The following is a 16,608-nucleotide window of genomic DNA, read 5'->3' as shown; positions in this document are numbered from 1 at the left end:
AACTTAGCAAACAAACACAACAGGGTCCATATCCAATCACAAAGCCCCCTCCCTAAATGTCCAACCAATCACTGGGTTTTTCCCTCCTCAGGTCCAAGTCCCGCCCTAATCCACTTAGTCCCAATAGAAAACGGATCCGTCTTTTACAAATTACATTCATGGCATTTAGCATACGCCTTTATCCAAAGCGACTTACAAAAATACATTTGTTTAAGTAAGTGAATCATCTTTCCAACAGTCATCATTAGACAAAGTAATCAATGCTCACACCAGGGGCCATTGGCAGTTGTAATGCCAGTAGGCTATTTTTATTAATTTTTTAAAATTGATTTCATTAGCAGGAGAGAACTTGTACAGCGAGTTAGCAGGGGTGAAAGAGGTCTTGGGGTTGGGGTTGCCCGCTTGGATGTGACCAGTTTTTGAACATCCTCAGGCGAGAGGGGGAGAAATCTGATAAACCAGAGACTGGGTGTTGCACAGTGGGTTTGGGAGGAGAGGTAGCATTGTTGGTGAGAGGTAGAGGGAAGGAGCTGCTAATGTCATCAACCTTCTTTTCAAAATAGGTGACAAAGTCATCGGCAGACAGAGAGGAGGGAGGAGCGAGAGGAGGAGGGTTGAGGAGTGAGGAAAATGTGGAGAACAGTTTTCTTGGGTCAGAGACAGAGGTGTGAATTTTGGGATGGTAGTATAAGGCTTTACCAGCTGATGCAGATGAGGTGTAGTTGAGGAGGAGAGAGAGATAAGGGTCTAGATCATCAAGCTTGCAGGGTTTCAGACAGCCAGGGAGCGCGTGGAGAGGATGGTGCCGGCCTTGATATCTGTGGACAGAGAGAGTCGACGGATGAGGAAAGAGAGGACAGGAGGGTGGAGGAAGCTGCGTCAGTGGATAGAAGAGAGAAAGATTCAACAGAGGGTAGGGCGGTTAAGACAGAGGAAGAAAGAGTGGTGAGTGAGAGGGTGCGCAGGCCGCGACGAGAAGACACAGTGTGGGTATTCTCAGCCAATGTTCTTGTAGAAAAGAACCACGTTTCACCGCGGAGGTCAATGTTCTTGTAAACAAGGTCGATCCACCGGTTCTCTGCAACACGTTAGATTTCATTTTGTGGGCTTTTAGACTAAATGGTCGTCGCAGACCCAGGTCACTCCAACCTTTGTACTCCCCCAGGGGGTGCAAATCCTATTGTCTCCCCTCCTCTTGGTAAAGCCTCTTTTTATGACTTTCCATTTCCCCATCAGTCGGACATTTAAAGTCGCATAAAATTCAACATCTATTCTATCAAATACTAAACCATCAATGAAAACATCCAAACAACAACAGACCCTAAACTCTAACCCCCTAACCCTAATGGAAATACTAAACCATCAATGAAAACATCCAACCAACAACAGACCCAAACCCCAAACCCCTAACCCTAACCAACAACAGACCCTAACCCCTAATCCTAACCCGAACCCCAACCCGCAACCTTAATCCTACTTATTTAACCATTTCGGGACCTCAAACGCGCAGCTGCGTTTTCAGGGGTTTCCAAAATGTTTTGATCAATATCTCAGTGATAATCCGGCGTAGAAACATGGTTTAAATATCCCCTGAGCCCTCCTGTGACATGCCCTCTCACTTACAGACGGAGCTATTAACCTAGGAACAGCTTGGTACAGGCCCTCCCTGCGTAATTGGTGAATTTGGAAGCAGCCTAGCTTGAGTCGCTCAGACACTGCCTTTTACCGTCGTTGATTGGTCAATTCGCACGTCCATCTTCTTCGCTACACGTGTTGTCGACATTGTCGGTATTGACAAACATTTCAGTGACAGTGACAGAGACAGAAAGCAGAGAAGATGTGTTTACAAGGATCCATTAGAAGTCCTTTTTTATATTCTGTCTAGTATTTTATTCATATTGTATGCCATTTCTGTGTAGCTCAGGACTTCATGAATGAATTTCAAGCACCAAAACAATTCATTCACATGGGTAAAGGTATGTTTTCACATAGGATTTGAAACATTTCTGAAAAACGGATTCGAAATGTTCAGGTTTAGGCCTACTTACCTCTTCACACAGTGCTGTTGGGGTAAACATCTATCACAATCAAGAAAGCTGAGTTTGTACTGAAAATATTGATATGAAACACTTGGGTATTATTTTGTATGGAAGTGACTTCAAATTGAGAAAGAATAAATGTATGTAAAAATGGAGAAAATACCCCTGGTCCCCAAAGGGTTAACCTGCAAAGTGAGGCCTTCTCTTTTCCCCCCATCAGAACAATGTGGGACCTGTCCATGTTTCCAACCCTTGACTGATACATGTCTCTCTCTCTCTCCCTCCCTCTCTCTCTCCCTCCCTCTCTCCCTCTCTCCCCCCTCCCTCCCTCCCTCCCTCTCTCCCTCCCTCCCTCCCTACCTCTTCTCTCCATCCAATCTCTCTCTCTCTCTTTCCCTCTTTCTCTGTCTTTTTTTCTCTCTCCCTCCCTACCCCCCTCTCTCCCTCTCCCTCCCTCCCTTTCTCCCTCCCTCCCTCTCTCCCTCCCTACCACACTCTCTCCCTCCTTCCCTCTTTCTCTCTCCTTCCCTCCCTTTCCTCCCTCCCTCCCTCCTCTTGCTCTCCGTGCCTCTCTCTCCCTCCCTACCTCTCTCTGCTACTCTACCTACCTCTCTCCCTCCATCCTCTCCCTCCCTCCCTCCCCCACCTCTCTCCCTTTCTCTCTCCCTCCCTCTATCCCTCCCTCCTTCCCTCCTCTCCCTCTCTCCCTCCCTCTTTGCCTCCCTCCCTCCTCTTTCTCCCTCCTTCCCTCCCTCTATCCCTCCCTCTATCCTTTCCCTCCCTCTTTCTCTCTCCCTCCTTCCTCTCTCTCCCTCTCACCATCCATCCCTCCCTCTATCAATCCCTCTATCTCTCCCTCCCTCCCACCTCTCCCTCCCTCCCTTCTTCCTCCCTCTATCCTTCCCACTATCCCTCCCTCTATCCCTCTTTTCCTCCCTCCCTACTCTCTCTCCCTCTCTCCCTCAATCCTCTCCCTCCCTCCCTCACCCCCTCTCTCCCTCCTGTCCCTCCCTCTCTGCTTCTCCCTCCCTCCTTCCTCCCTCTATCCCTCCCTCTCTCCCTCAATCCTCTCCCTCCCTCCCTCCCTGCCCCTCTCTCCCTCCCTATCTCTCTCCCTCTCTCCCTCCTCTCCCTCCATCTTTGCCTCCCTCTCTCCTCTCTCTCCCTCCCTCTATACCTCCTTCTCTGCCTCCCTCCCTCCTCTCTCTCATTCTCTCCCTCCCTCCCTCCTTCCCCCCCTCCTTCCCTCCCTCCCTCTATCCTTCCCTCTATCCTCTCCCTCCCTCTTTCTCCCTCCCTCTCTCCCTCCCTCCCTCCTTCCTCTCCCTCCCTCTCTTTCTCCCTCACTCCCACCTCTCTCTCCCTCTCTCCTTCCTCCCTCTATCAATCCCTCTATCTCTCCCTCTCTCCCTCCCTCCTTCCTCCCTCTATCCTTGCCTCTCTCCCTCCCTATTTCTTTTTCTCTCTCCCTCCTCTCCCTCCCTCTCTGCCTCCCTCCCTCCTCTCTCTCCCTCTCTCCCTCCCTCCTTCATCCCTCTATCCTTCCTCTCCATTCCTCCCTCCCACCCTCTATCACTCCCTCCCTTCCTCTCTCCCTCCCTCTTTCTCCCTCTTTCCCTCTCTCTCTCCCTCCCTCCCTCTCTCCCTCCCTCACTCTTTCTCTCTCTCTCTTACTTTCACTCCCCTCTCTTTTCTCCCTCCCTCCCTCCTCTTGCTCTCCCTCCGTGCCTCTCTCTCCCTCCCTACCTCTCTCTACTACTCTCCCTCCCTCTCTTCCTACCTCCTTTTTCCCTCTCTCCCTCCCTCTCTCCCTCTATCCTTCCTTTCCCCCCCTCACTCCCTCCCTTCCTCTATACCTCCCGACCTGCATCCCTCCCTCCCTCTTTCCTTCCCTCTCTCCCTCCCTCTATCCTCTTTTTCCCTCTATCTTCTCCCTCTCTCTTTCTCCCTCCCTCTATCCCTCCTCTCCCTCTCTTCCTCCCTCCCTCTATCCCTCCTCCCTCTCTTCCTTCATCCCTCCTCTCTCTCTCCCTCAATCCTCTCCCTCTCTCCCCCCCCTCTCCCTACCTATCTCCCTATCTCCCTCTATCCCTCTCTCTATCTCTCCTTCTTTCCCTCCCTCTATCCTCTCCCTCCCTCTATGCTCTCCCTCCCTCCCTCCTCCCTCTTTCTCTCTCCCTCCCACCCTCCTCTCTCTCCCTCTCACCCTCCATCCCTCCCTCCCTCTATCAATCCCTCTCTCCATCCCTCCCTCTCTCCCTCTATCCTCTCCCTCCCACTTTCTCCGTCCCTCTCTCCCTTCCACCCTCCCTCCCTCCCTCTTCTCTCTCCCTCCCTCCCTCTCTCTCCTACTCTCCCTCCCTCGATTCCTCCTCTCCCTCTCTCGCTCCCTCCCTCCCTCCTCTATCTCCCTCTCTCCCTCCCTCCTTCATCCCTCTCACCCTCTATCCTCTCCTTAACTCTTTCTCCCTCTTGCCTCCCTCCTTCCTCCCTCTATCCCTCCCTCCCTCCCTCCTTCCCCCCTCTATCCCCCCCTCCCTCTCTCCCTCCCTCCCTCTCTCCCTCTTTCTCCCTCTCTCCCCCCCTCCCTCTATCCCTCCCTCTCTGCCTCCCTCATTTCTTCCTCTCTCCCTCCCTCCATCCTCCCTCTATCCCTCCCTCTTTCTCCCTCCCTCCTCTCCCTCCCTCCCTCTCTCTCTCTCCCTCCCTCCTCTCTCTATCCCTCCCTCCCTCCCTCCCTCCTTTTCTCTCTCCCTCTTTCCCTCCCTCCCTCTCCCTTTCTCCCTCCCTCTACCCCTACCTCCCCTCTCTCTCTCTCTCTCTCTCTCCCTCCCTCTCCTCCCTTCCTCTTTCTTCCTCTCTCTCTCCCTCCCTCCCTCCCTCCCGTCTGTAGTGAATGGAGTGGATGTTTTCCTGCCACCAGAGCCCAAGACCAGAGCCCAGGACCAGTTCTTCCAATGTGAGTGTGTTTCTCCTGAAGTAGCTGACAGTTTCTCTCTCTCTTTATCTCTCCCTCCCTCCCTCTCTCTGTTCTTCCCTCCTCTCCCTCCCTCCCTCCCTCCCTCCATTGATCCTCTCCACAAACCCTGAGACACAACTAGAGATCTCTAGGAGAGGGAGAGACTCATCAAAGACAGCCTACATATCTGACTCTCCCTCTCTCTCCCCCCTCTCTCTCTCTCTTTCTCTCTCCTCTCTCTCTCTCCCTCTCTCTCTCTCTCCCTCCATCCCTCTCTCTTTTTATCTTCCTCCGTCCCCCTCTCTCTTCCTCCTTTCTCTCTCTCTCTCTCCCTCTCTCTTTCTTTCTCCTCTCTCTCTCTCCCTCCATCCCTCTCTCTCTCCCTCCATCCCTCTCTCTCTTTCTCTTCCTCCGTCCCCTCTCTCTCTCTCTCTCTCCTCTCTCTCTCTCCTTCCCTCCCTCTCTCTCTTTCTCTTCCTCCGTCTCTCTCTATCTTCCTCCTCTCTCTCTTTCTCTTCCTCCGTCTCTCTCTCTCTATCTTCCTCCTCTCTCTCTCTCTCTCTCCTCACTCTCTCTCTCTCTCTCCTCTCTCTCTCTCTCCCTCCCTCCCTCTCTCTCTTTCTCTTCCTCCGTCTCTCTCTATCTTCCTCCTCTCTCTCTCCCTCTCTCTTTCTCTCTCCTCTCTCTCTCTCCCTCCCTCCATCCCTCTCTCTTTCTCTTCCTCCATCCCCCTCTCTGTTCCTTCTCTCTATCTCCCCTCTCTCTCTCCCTCTCTCTCTCTCTCTTCCTCTGTCCCACTCTCTCCCCCCTCTCCTCTCTCCCCTCTCTCTCTCTCTCTCTCCTCTCTCTCTCTCTTCCTCCGTCCCTCTCTCTCTTCCTCTGTCCCACTCTCTCCCCCCTCTCCTCTCTCCCCTCTCTCTCTCTCTCTCTCTCTCTCTTTCTCTTCCTCCGTCCCCCTCTCTCTTCCTCCTCTCTCTCTTATTCTCCCTCTCTCTCTTCCTCTCTCTCTTCTCTCTCTCTCCCTCCATCCCTTTCTCTCTTTCTCTTCCTCTGTCCCCCTCTCTCTTCCTCCTCTTTCTCTCTCTCTCTCCTCTTTTTCTCTCTCTCCTCTCTTTCTCTCTCTCTCTCCCCCTCTCTCTCTCTCTCTCTCTCTCCCCTCTCCTCTCTCTCTCTTTCTCTCTCCTCTCTCTCTCTCCCTCCATCACTCTCTCTCTTTCTCTTCCTCCGTCCCCCTCTCTCTCTCTCCTCTCTCTCTCTTTCTCCCTCCCTCCCTTCCTCCCTCTGCTCTTCTCCCAGATGTCTGTGAGCTCACACTGGACCCAAACACAGCACAGAGAAACCTCTCTCTGTCTGAGGAGAACAGAAAGGTGACATGGGGGAGAGAGGAGCAGCCGTATCCTGATCACCCAGAGAGATTTGACTACTGGTCACAGGTGCTGTGTAGAGAGGGTCTGACTGGGCGCTGTTACTGGGAGGTAGAGTGGAGTGGGAGGTGGGCTTATATAGGAGTGACATATAAAGGAATCAGCAGGAGAGGAAGGGGTCATGACTGTGGGTTGAGATACAATGACAAGTCCTGGAGTCTGTGGTGCTCTGGTAACAGTTACTCCGCCTGGCACAATAAGAAGAACACTGACATACCTGTCCCCTCCTCTGGCTCCCACAGAGTAGGAGTGTATCTGGACTGGCCGGCCGGCACTCTGTCCTTCTACAGCGTCTCCTCTGACACACGAATCCTCCTGCACACATTCCACTCCACATTCACTGAGCCCCTCTACCCAGGGTTTAGGCTTTTGGAGGGCTTGTTTTGGGTTCAGGACGATGAATGTTCAGTGACCCTGTGTAAACTAGTCTCAGGGAGATCACACTGAACACCAAAGGCTCAAAGATGATGGATCAGAACATGATGCAGTTGGATAGTGGTGTGTTTTCACTGAGATGTTGGATGTACAGATGTTCCCTCTCCCAGTGTGCAGTGTGTAGGGTGTAAGGTGTAGTGTTTAGAGTTTTTAGTTTTTTTGATGGAAATGCAACTGTCAGTGAAATAATCCAGATGAATGATTAGATGATCAAATCAGACTGATGATGAACTCTGAGAATAACACAGGAGAGAGTGTCTGGATGTATATAAGAGTTGGTTAGATTGGGTGTTTGAGTTGTGATGCTGGATTACGTTGCTGTGTGTAAGATAGCAGGGAGTGGATGTGAAGACAGCTCTCCTTCTCTGTCAGTACAATATGGACAGTGTCTTCAGAACATCCTAATCTACACAGTGTGTAATTGATTCCTATGCAAATCAGAGACCCTATAAAAACAAAGATATTCATTCCGAAATGACATGAACTATTATCCTTGCATTAAGATGTACTCAATTCAACTTATTGAGTGATTTGTTGATGACATTTTTGCATTTTAACTAATTTTAAGACTGTCAAAGCAAAAAGTCTGAATATTTCTGTCCATGAGGTATTTTTGTATTTCACTTTTAATAAATGTACTGAAATGTCAAAAATCGTGTTTTCGCTTTGTCATTCTGGGGTATTGTGTGTGGATTGATGGCAAATTCTTTAAATTGAATCCATTTCAAATTTACTCTATAACACAAGAAAATGTGTAAAAAGTGAAGGGGTCTGAATACCTTCAGAAGGCGCTGTACATGTTCTGAACTTCACTTTCCATGTATTCCTTCATTTTTATATAGTAATCATCTAGTACAGTAATATCTATGCATCATGTGACATTGTGAGGGGCAGCCAAGGTGCAGGCTGCTTTTCTCCTCTCTGTCTGTGGGCTGTGGGAGGCATGGCTCTCATGAGAAGACTTCACCTGTCCCCTGTAGTACCGCCCCCTGCCATGGGAGGCATGGCTCTCATGAGAAGACTTCACCTGTCCTCTGCAGTACTGCTCCCGGCCATGGGAGGCATGGCTCTCATGAGAAGACTTCACCTGTCCCCTGCAGTACCGCTCCCTGCCATGGGTGGCATGGCTCTCATGAGAAGACTTCACCTGTCCCCTGCAGTACCGCTCCCTGCCATGGGAGGCATGGCTCTCATGAGAAGACTTCACCTGTCCCCTGCAGTACCTCTCCCTGCCATGGGAGGCATGGCTCTCATGAGAAGACTTCACCTGTCCCCTGCAGTACCGCTCCCTGCCATGGGAGGCATGGCTCTCATGAGAAGACTTCATCTGTCCCCTGCAGTACCGCTCCCTGCCATGGCAGGCATGGCTCTCATGAGAAGACTTCACCTGTCCGCTGCAGTACCGCTCCCTGCCATGGGAGGCATGGCTCTCATGAGAAGACTTCACCTGTCCCCTGCAGTACCGCTCCCTGCCATGGGAGGCATGGCTCTCATGAGAAGACTTCACCTGTCCCCTGCAGTACCTCTGACCCCCAGACCCCAGACCTCCAGACCCCCAGACCCCCAGAACCCTATCCCCCAGACCTCTAGCCCTCAGATGGGGGCACCACCTGGTGGTCATTTACTAGTATTACAACAACAGAGAGATTAGAATCCAGCCAGTTAGCAATAAGCACTGGATCCTAAAAACCCAGAATTTGAACCTGAAATATTCTTTATAACATCACAGATCTTTTATAATGGAACAGTGTAATAGAACATCAGTGTAATAGAACATCAGTGTAATAGAACAGTGTAATAGAACATCAGTGTAATAGAACAGTGTAATAGAACATCAGTGTAATAGAACAGTGTAATAGAACAGTGTAATAGAACATCAGTGTAATAGAACATTAGTGTAATAGAACATCAGTGTAATAGAACATCAGTGTAATAGAACAGTGTAATAGAACATCAGTGTAATATAACATTAGTGTAATAGAACATCAGTGTAATAGAACATTAGTGTAATAGAACATCAGTGTAATAGAACATCAGTGTAATAGAACATCAGTGTAATTGAACATTAGTGTAATAGAACATTAGTGTAATAGAACATTAGTGTAATAGAACATTAGTATAATAAAACGTTAGTGTAATAGAACATTTATGTAATAGAACATTAGTGTAATAGAACATTTATGTAATAGAACAGTGTAATAGAACATTAGTATAATAGAATATTAGTATAATAGAACATTTATGTAATAGAACAGTGTAATAGAACATCAGTGTAATATAATCTTAGTATAATAGAACATTAGTATAATAGAACATCAGTGGAAACCAAAGGGGACGTTTTCTTTCCAGTGTTAACACTTCACTTAGCAACGTCATGACAACCCAAATGTGCAGACAGGCCTAGGAGACGAGTTAACCTTGACCCTAATCCTGACTCTAACCCTGACCCTGACCCTGACTCTGACCCTAACCCTAACTCTGACCCTGAACCTGACTCTGACCCTGACCCTAACCCTAACTCTAACCCTGACCCTGACCCTAACCCTAAACCCTAACCCTAGGGGATGAGTTAACTTTAACCCTAAACCCTGACCCTAACCCTAACCCTAGGGGATGAGTTAACTTTAACCCTAACCCTAAACCCTGACCCTAACCCTAGGGCTAATAGAACCATGTAGTTTGGCTCTTCAAACCCACCTCCTCGTTGCTAGGCAACCCCCCCCCTTTTCCCTCCACCGTTCGTATTTTACGACATTTTTTAGAAAAAAATGTTTTATGAAACTCCTTCAAACCACACACTCTCCCCACCCCCTCGTTGCTAGGTAACCCACCATATCCCGTCCCTTTCCGACATTTTCTTTTCCTTTACGACATTCCCTCAAACACACCAACCTCCCTTATTTTACGACATTTACTATTATTATTATTATTATTATTATTATTATTATTATTATTATATCTTTACGACATTTACTTCTTCTTTACGAGAGAAGGGGAGACAGACACCATGGAAACCACCACCACCACCGACACCGGCGGCTCCTCTGGTACTCGTAGCGGGTCCTCTGGGACCGTCTCCCCCGGTGGTACCGTCTCCTCTACCGGCTCTGAGGCTAATGATAACGGGGCTAACTAACGAAGCTAACGAATTTACCTACCGAGTGCAGTGTTGACGGGGTGCTAAAGGCTAATGCTAACTGGCTCTAACGAACTGACCGTGTGTGTGTGTGTGTGTGGAAACGCGTCGTGTCATCATTACTCGACATTCCTTCAAACCCACCCCCTCGTTGCTAGGCAACCCCCCCCCCTTTCCCTCCACCGTTCGTATTTGTTTTGAAAAAATATTTTTACGACAGTCCTTCAAACCACACACACACTCTCCCCACCCCCTCGTTGCTAGGTAACCCACCATATCCCGTCCCTTTCCGACATTTTCTTTTCCTTTACGACATTCCCTCAAACCCACCAACTGTTCCTCGTTGCTAGACAACCCCACCCCTCCCTCATTTTACGATATCTTTTTATTATTATTATTATTATTATATCTTTACGACATTTACTTCTTCTTTACGAGAGAAGGGGAGACAGACACCATGGAAACCACCGACACCGGCGGCTCCTCTGGTACTCGTAGCGGGTCCTCTGGGACCGTCTCCCCCGGTGGTACCGTCTCCTCTACCGGCTCCTCCGGCGGCTCTGGGACCGTCTCCCCCGGTGGTACCGTCTCCTATACCGGCTCCTTCGGCGGCTCTGGGACCGTCTCCTCCGGCGGCTCCTCCGGCGGCTCTGGGACCGTCTCCTCCGGCGGCTCTGGGACCGTCTCCTCCGGCGGCTCTGGGACCGTCTCCTCCGGCGGCTCTGGGACCGTCTCCCCCGGTGGTACCGTCTCCTATACCGGCTCCTTCGGCGGCTCTGGGACCGTCTCCTCCGGCGGCTCCTCCGGCGGCTCTGGGACCGTCTCCTCCGGCGGCTCTGGGACCGGCTCCTCCGGCGGCTCTGGGACCGGCTCCTCCGGCGGCTCTGGGACCGGCTCCTCCGGCTCCTCCTCTGGTACCGGTACCCGGACCTCGTTTCTGACCCGGGCCACGACGCTCAACCTCCACACCGGGAACCTCGTCAACCGGAGCCGGCTGAAGAAGAAGTGTCCGTCGTCCCCGAGTGAGGAGGTAAGAAGGGCGGGGGGGGGGGTCGGGAGGCTAGAGGCTAATGCTAACGGGGCTAACGAAGCTAACGAATTTACCTACCGAGTGCAGTGTTGACGGGGTGCTAAAGGCTAATGCTAACGGGGCTAACGAATTTACCTACAGAGTGCAGTGTTGACGGGGTGCTAAAGGCTAATGCTAACGGGGCTAACGAATTTACCTACCGAGTGCAGTGTTGACGGGGTGCTAAAGGCTAATGCTAACGGGGCTAACGAATTTACCTACAGAGTGCAGTGTTGACGGGGTGCTAAAGGCGAATGCTAACTGGCTCTAACGAACTGACCGTGTGTGTGTGTGTGTGTGTGTATTATGAATGTGATTAAATAAATACTAAATATGTCGTTTTATTGTCATTTTCTGTCTGTCTGTCTGACCTGTTGTTGCCGTTCAGCTCCAGGATTATATCCGCGCCACGCTGTCTCTGACCTGTCTGTCTCTCTATCTGACCTGTCTCTCTCTGTCTGTCTGTCTGACCTGTATGTCTTTTGTTGCCCTCCAGCTCCAGGATTGTATCCGCGCCATGCTGTCTCTGACCTGTCTGTCCCTCTGTCTTATCTGTCTGTCTATCTGTCTGTCTGTCTGTTTCTCTCTGACCTGTCTGTCTCTCCATCTGACCTGTCTGTCTGTTGTTGCCGTAGCTCCAGGACTGTATCCGCGCCACGCTGAGTGACTGGTCCTCCGAGACGCCGTCGGCCGGGGAGAAGGTGAGACTCATCCCTCTCTTCTCTCCCTCCCTCCTTTCCTGTCTCTCTCTCTCTCCCTCCTTCCCTCCCTCCTTTCCTCCTGTCTCTCTCTTCTTTCCCTCCTTTCCTGTCTTCCTTCCTTCCTTCCCTCCTGTCTCTCCCTCCCTCCCTCCTGTCTCTCTCCCTCTCTCCCTCCTTCCCTCCCTCCTGTCTCTCTCTCTCCCTCCTTCTCCCCTCCTTCTCCCCTCCCTCCCTCCCTCCCTCCCTCCTGTCTCTCTCTCTCTCTCCTTCTCTCCCTCATTCCCTTCCCTCCTTTCCTGTTTCCTGTCTTCTTTCCTTACTGTCGGCGGAGGAGAAGGTGAGACTCATCCCTCTCTTCCTTCCTTCCTTCCTTCCTTCGTCTCTCTCTGGATGCTCCACACACACACACACGCACACCCACACACACGCGCGCCCAGAGGCGTCAATGTTTAGTGAGTCAAGTGACAATGTGTGTGTGTGTGAGAGAGAGGGAGACACACACACACACACACACACACACACAGACACACACACACACACACACACGCGCGTCAATGTTTAGTGAGTCAAGTGACAACGTGTGTGTGTGTGTGTGTGTGGGTGCTCCTGAGACAGGGAGAGAGAGAGGGAGACACATACACACTCACATACACACACACACACACACACAGACATACACACACACACACACACTCACACAGACATACACACACACACTCACACTGTCTGTCTGTCTGTCTCTGACCTGTCTGTCCCTCTGTCTGTCTGTCTGTCTGTCAGTCTCTGACCTGTCTGTCTGTCTGTCTCTGACCTGTCTGTCTCTCCATCTGACCTGTCTGTCTGTTGTTGCCGTAGCTCCAGGACTGTATCCGCGCCACGCTGAGTGACTGGTCCTCTGAGACGCCGTCGGCCGGGGAGAAGGTGAGACTCATCCCTCTCTTCTCTCCCTCCCTCCCTCCCTCCTTTCCTGTCTCTCTCTTCCTTCCCTCCTTTCTTGTCTTCCTTACTTCCTTCCCTCCTGTCTCTCCCTCCCTCCTGTCTCTCTCCCTCCCTCCTTCCCTCCCTCCTGTCTCTCTCCCTCCCTCCCTCCCTCCTTCTTTCCTTCTCTCCCTCCCTCCTGTCTCTCTCTCTCTCTCCTTCCCTCCCCCCTTCTCTCCCTCCCTCCCTCCTGTCTCTCTCTCCTTCTCTCCCTCCTGTCTCTCCCTCCTTCCCTCCCTCCTTCTCTCCCTCCTTTCCTGTCTTCCTTCCTTCCTTCCCTCCTGTCTCTCCCTCCCTCTCTCCCTCCTGTCTCTCTCCCTCTCTCCCTCCTTCCCTCCCTCCTGTCTCTCTCTCTCCCTCCTGTCTCTCTCTCTCCCTCCTTCTCCCCTCCTTCTCCCCTCCCTCCCTCCCTCCCTCCTGTCTCTCTCTCTCTCTCTCCTTCCCTCCCTCATTCCCTTCCCTCCTTTCCTGTTTCCTCTCTTCTTTCCTTACTGTCGGCGGAGGAGAAGGTGAGACTCATCCCTCTCTTCCTTCCTTCCTTCCTTCCCTCCCTCCCTTCCTTCCTACCTTCCTTCCTTCCCTCCCTCCTTTACTTCGTCTCTCTCTGGATGCTCCACACACACACGCACACCCACACACACGCGCGCCCAGAGGCGTCAATGTTTAGTGAGTCAAGTGACAACGTGTGTGTGTGAGAGAGAGAGAGGGAGACACACACACACACACACACACAGATAGACAGACAGACACACTCACACAGACACACACACTCACTCACACAGACACACTGTGGGAGCCTGGTCGACAGGCGCAACAGTGGGTCAACCAATGAGAATAGAAACAGGCGGAAACAGGGGTTGCGGTGAAATCAACGTAGGGTTTTATTTCTAAGGTGCGGGGAAAAGGGAGAGGCGAAAGGCAACTCAAATCTTCACCGGGTTGGCGGTTGGCGCTACGGCGCTCCGCCAGGTTCTTCTTGTTGTCAGAGAGAGAGAGAGAGAGACAGGCCAAAGTTAGTGGGATATCGGGTCCCTTTCACTGACCTCTTCCTCCGGTCGGTTGGGGGGTTCCTCTCCGTCTTCCAGGCTTTCTCTCCCGTTTGGCTTATGAGACTGGCTTAGCGGGTGTCTGGTCTCGACTCGTTCCTCCAGCCAGTCTGTCTTCAGCTTGTCCTGGGGAGTTTAAAAGGCCTCAGGATCGCCGAGCTGACTCAGCGCACCTGTGAGCGGTGAGCTGAGTCATCTGATTGGTGGCGGAGTCTCCAGGACATAGAACTGGGATAGTACCTCCCATCCAGCACGACACCCCATGGCTGCCTTTGCCTCCCCCTTGTGGCCACCAGGTGTCTCTGTGGGGCACTGCTCACCGGCTGGGCCATCACAACACACAGACACACACACACACACACTCACACACACACTCACTCACACAGACACACACAGACACACACACACATGCCCAGAGGCGTCAATGTTTAGTGAGTCAAGTGACAACGTGTGTGTGTGTGTGTGTGTGTGTGTGTGTGTGTGTGTGTGTGTGCCCCTGAGACAGGGAGAGAGAGAGGGAGACACACACACACACTCACACATACGCACACTCACACAGACAGACACACACTCACACACACACTCACACATACACACACATGCCCAGAGGCGTCAATGTTTAGTGAGTCAAGTGACAACGTGTGTGTGTGTGTGTGTGTGTGTGTGTGTGTGGGTGGGTGCTCCTGAGACAGGGAGAGAGAGAGGAAGACACACACACACTCACATACACACAGACACACACACACACACTCACACACTCACACAGACATACACACACTCACACAGACATACACAGACACACTCACACAGACACACACACAGGCAGGGAGACGGGGGGGAGGCAGGTTTGGGGGGGAGGGTTGAACAGGGAGGGAGGGAGGTTCTGCTGAGGTCAGCTAATCTCTCTCTCTTTCTCTCCCTCTCTCTAGTTCGACTAGTCTGGTCTGTCTCTAACCTGGACTGCTCCCCCCTCCCAGGCACGCCTGGCTGTCTTTCTGTAATCTGTCTGTCCTGAACCTGTCTGTCTCTCAGACCTGTCTGTCTCTCCAGGAGTCTGACGTCCTAGACTGTTCCACCCCCCAGGCGGCCGAGGCCACCATCACACCGGAGGAGAGGGAGGAGCTGAAGGTGTCTGGTACGCTACGACAAGCTAACGCAGGCTAACGCTACGCTAATGCAGGGTAAGACAGGTTAACGCAGGCTAAGACAGGCTCACGCACGCTAACACACACCACGATAACACATGCTAATAAATGCTAGTGCATGCTAACACCGGCTCACACGCACCACGATAACACACGCTAACCCAGGGCTAACAAACGATACCAGCCCATGATTACACACGACGCGACCACACGTTAACACAGGCTAACAAATGACACCAGCACATGCTAACACAGGCTAACCCAGGCTAACCAACGCTAACCCACGTTAACACAGGCTAACAAATGACACCAGCACATGCTAACACAGGCTAACCTAGGCTAACCCACGCTAACGTTGTCGTTGCAGTCAAGCTGTTCCTGTGCGAGTCGGACCAGTCGTCCATCAGGCAGGCTGTCGACATGGGTGAGTCCTGCCTGTTTGTCTGTCTGTCTGCCTGTTTGGCTGTCTGCTTGTCTGTCTGTTTGTTTGGCTGGCTGGCTGGCTGTCTGCCTGTCTGTCTGTCTGCCTGTTTGGCTGTCTGTCTGTTTGGCTGCCTGCCTGTCTGTCTCTCTCTTTACCTGTTTGTCTCTCCCCTCCACAGCCTGTCTCACCCTCGCCCTGTCGACCAGGAGGACAACATCCCCTCCCCCCCCACACCCAGACCCTCTCGGACCTCTAACCTGTCTTTCTCTCCCTAACCTGTCTCCCTCCCCCCCAACAGCCTGTCTCACTCTCGCCCTCTCCCAACTCGACTCGGTTATCCTGGCGCCCCCCCCCCGCCCCCCCCCCCCCGGGGGCCGACCACGCCCCCCAGACCCTCTCGGACCTGCAGCCGGCATGGGTTTTCTTGGAAACGCTGGTGGCGTCCGGGAAGGTGGTCGCCATCGGGACGTCGGACCTGGACAAGGGCCTCCTGGAGGAGCTGCACAACTGGGCCCAGGTGGGTGTCTGTCTGTCTTTCTCTGGCCTGTCTGTTTGTCCTGGACGGTGTGTGTGTCTGTCTGTCTGTCTCTCTCTCTCTCTCGCTCTATCCCTGACCTGTCTGTCTGTTCTGGACAAGGGCCTCCTGGAGGAGTTGTACGACTGGGACCAGGTGGGTGTCTGTCTGTCTGATCTGTCTGTCTGTCCTGGACAAGGGCCTCCTGGAGGAGCGCTACGACTGGGCCCAGGTGGGTGTCTGTCTCTGTCTCTGAACTGTCTGTCTGTCTGTCCTGTGCTGGGGGTATCTGTCTCTCCCTGACCTGTCTGTCTCTCTCTCCATGTCCAAGGTGAAACCCCACCAGTAACCAGGTCAAACTGAGTGCGTACGCCAACTGTCTGTCTCTCTTTCTCTCTCTCTCTTTCTCTCTGTCCCTGACCTGTCTCTCTCTCTCTCTCCCTCTCTTTCCATGTCTGTCTCTCCCTCTAACCTGTCTCTCTCTCTCTCTCTCTCCTTCCAGAGCTTATCTCGGCGGCGGGCTTCCAGGAGGCGCTGTCTCTCTCTCTCTGACCCGTCTGTCTATCTGTCTGTCTTTGACATGTCTGTCTCCCCTCTAACCTGTCTCTCTCTCTCTCCCTCCCCCCTCTCCCTCTGAGCTGTCTGTCTGTCTTTGACCTGTCTCTCTCCCCCTAACCTGTCTTTCTCTAACCTGTCTGTCTCTCTGTCGTCTTCCAGAGCTCATCACGTCGGCGGGCT

At 52.2% G+C, this 16,608-nt stretch overlaps 1 protein-coding gene across 1 annotated transcript in view; it reads left to right on the top strand.

The window, feature by feature from the left end:
* The window catches only part of LOC310823909 (tripartite motif-containing protein 16-like), a gene marked incomplete at its 5' end in the record, with an annotated part of 11,896 nt that extends 4,394 nt beyond the window's left edge, over window positions 1-7,502 (top strand). Inside the window, 2 exons of the mRNA XM_083696850.1 lie at window positions 4,933-4,998; window positions 6,295-7,502. Of these exons, the coding sequence (XP_083552976.1) occupies window positions 4,933-4,998; window positions 6,295-6,869 (641 nt within the window). The 3' untranslated portion in view covers window positions 6,870-7,502. The remainder of the gene's footprint in view (window positions 1-4,932; window positions 4,999-6,294) is intronic.
* Between the last annotated feature and the right edge of the window lie 9,106 nt (window positions 7,503-16,608).

This window comes from Argentina silus (assembly GCF_951799395.1).
Source record: "Argentina silus genome assembly, chromosome: Y".
In the NCBI taxonomy this organism is placed as follows: Eukaryota; Metazoa; Chordata; class Actinopteri; order Argentiniformes; family Argentinidae; genus Argentina; species Argentina silus.
The sequence above is the reverse complement of the archived record's forward strand: the minus strand, read 5'-3'. Positions and strand labels throughout refer to the sequence as shown.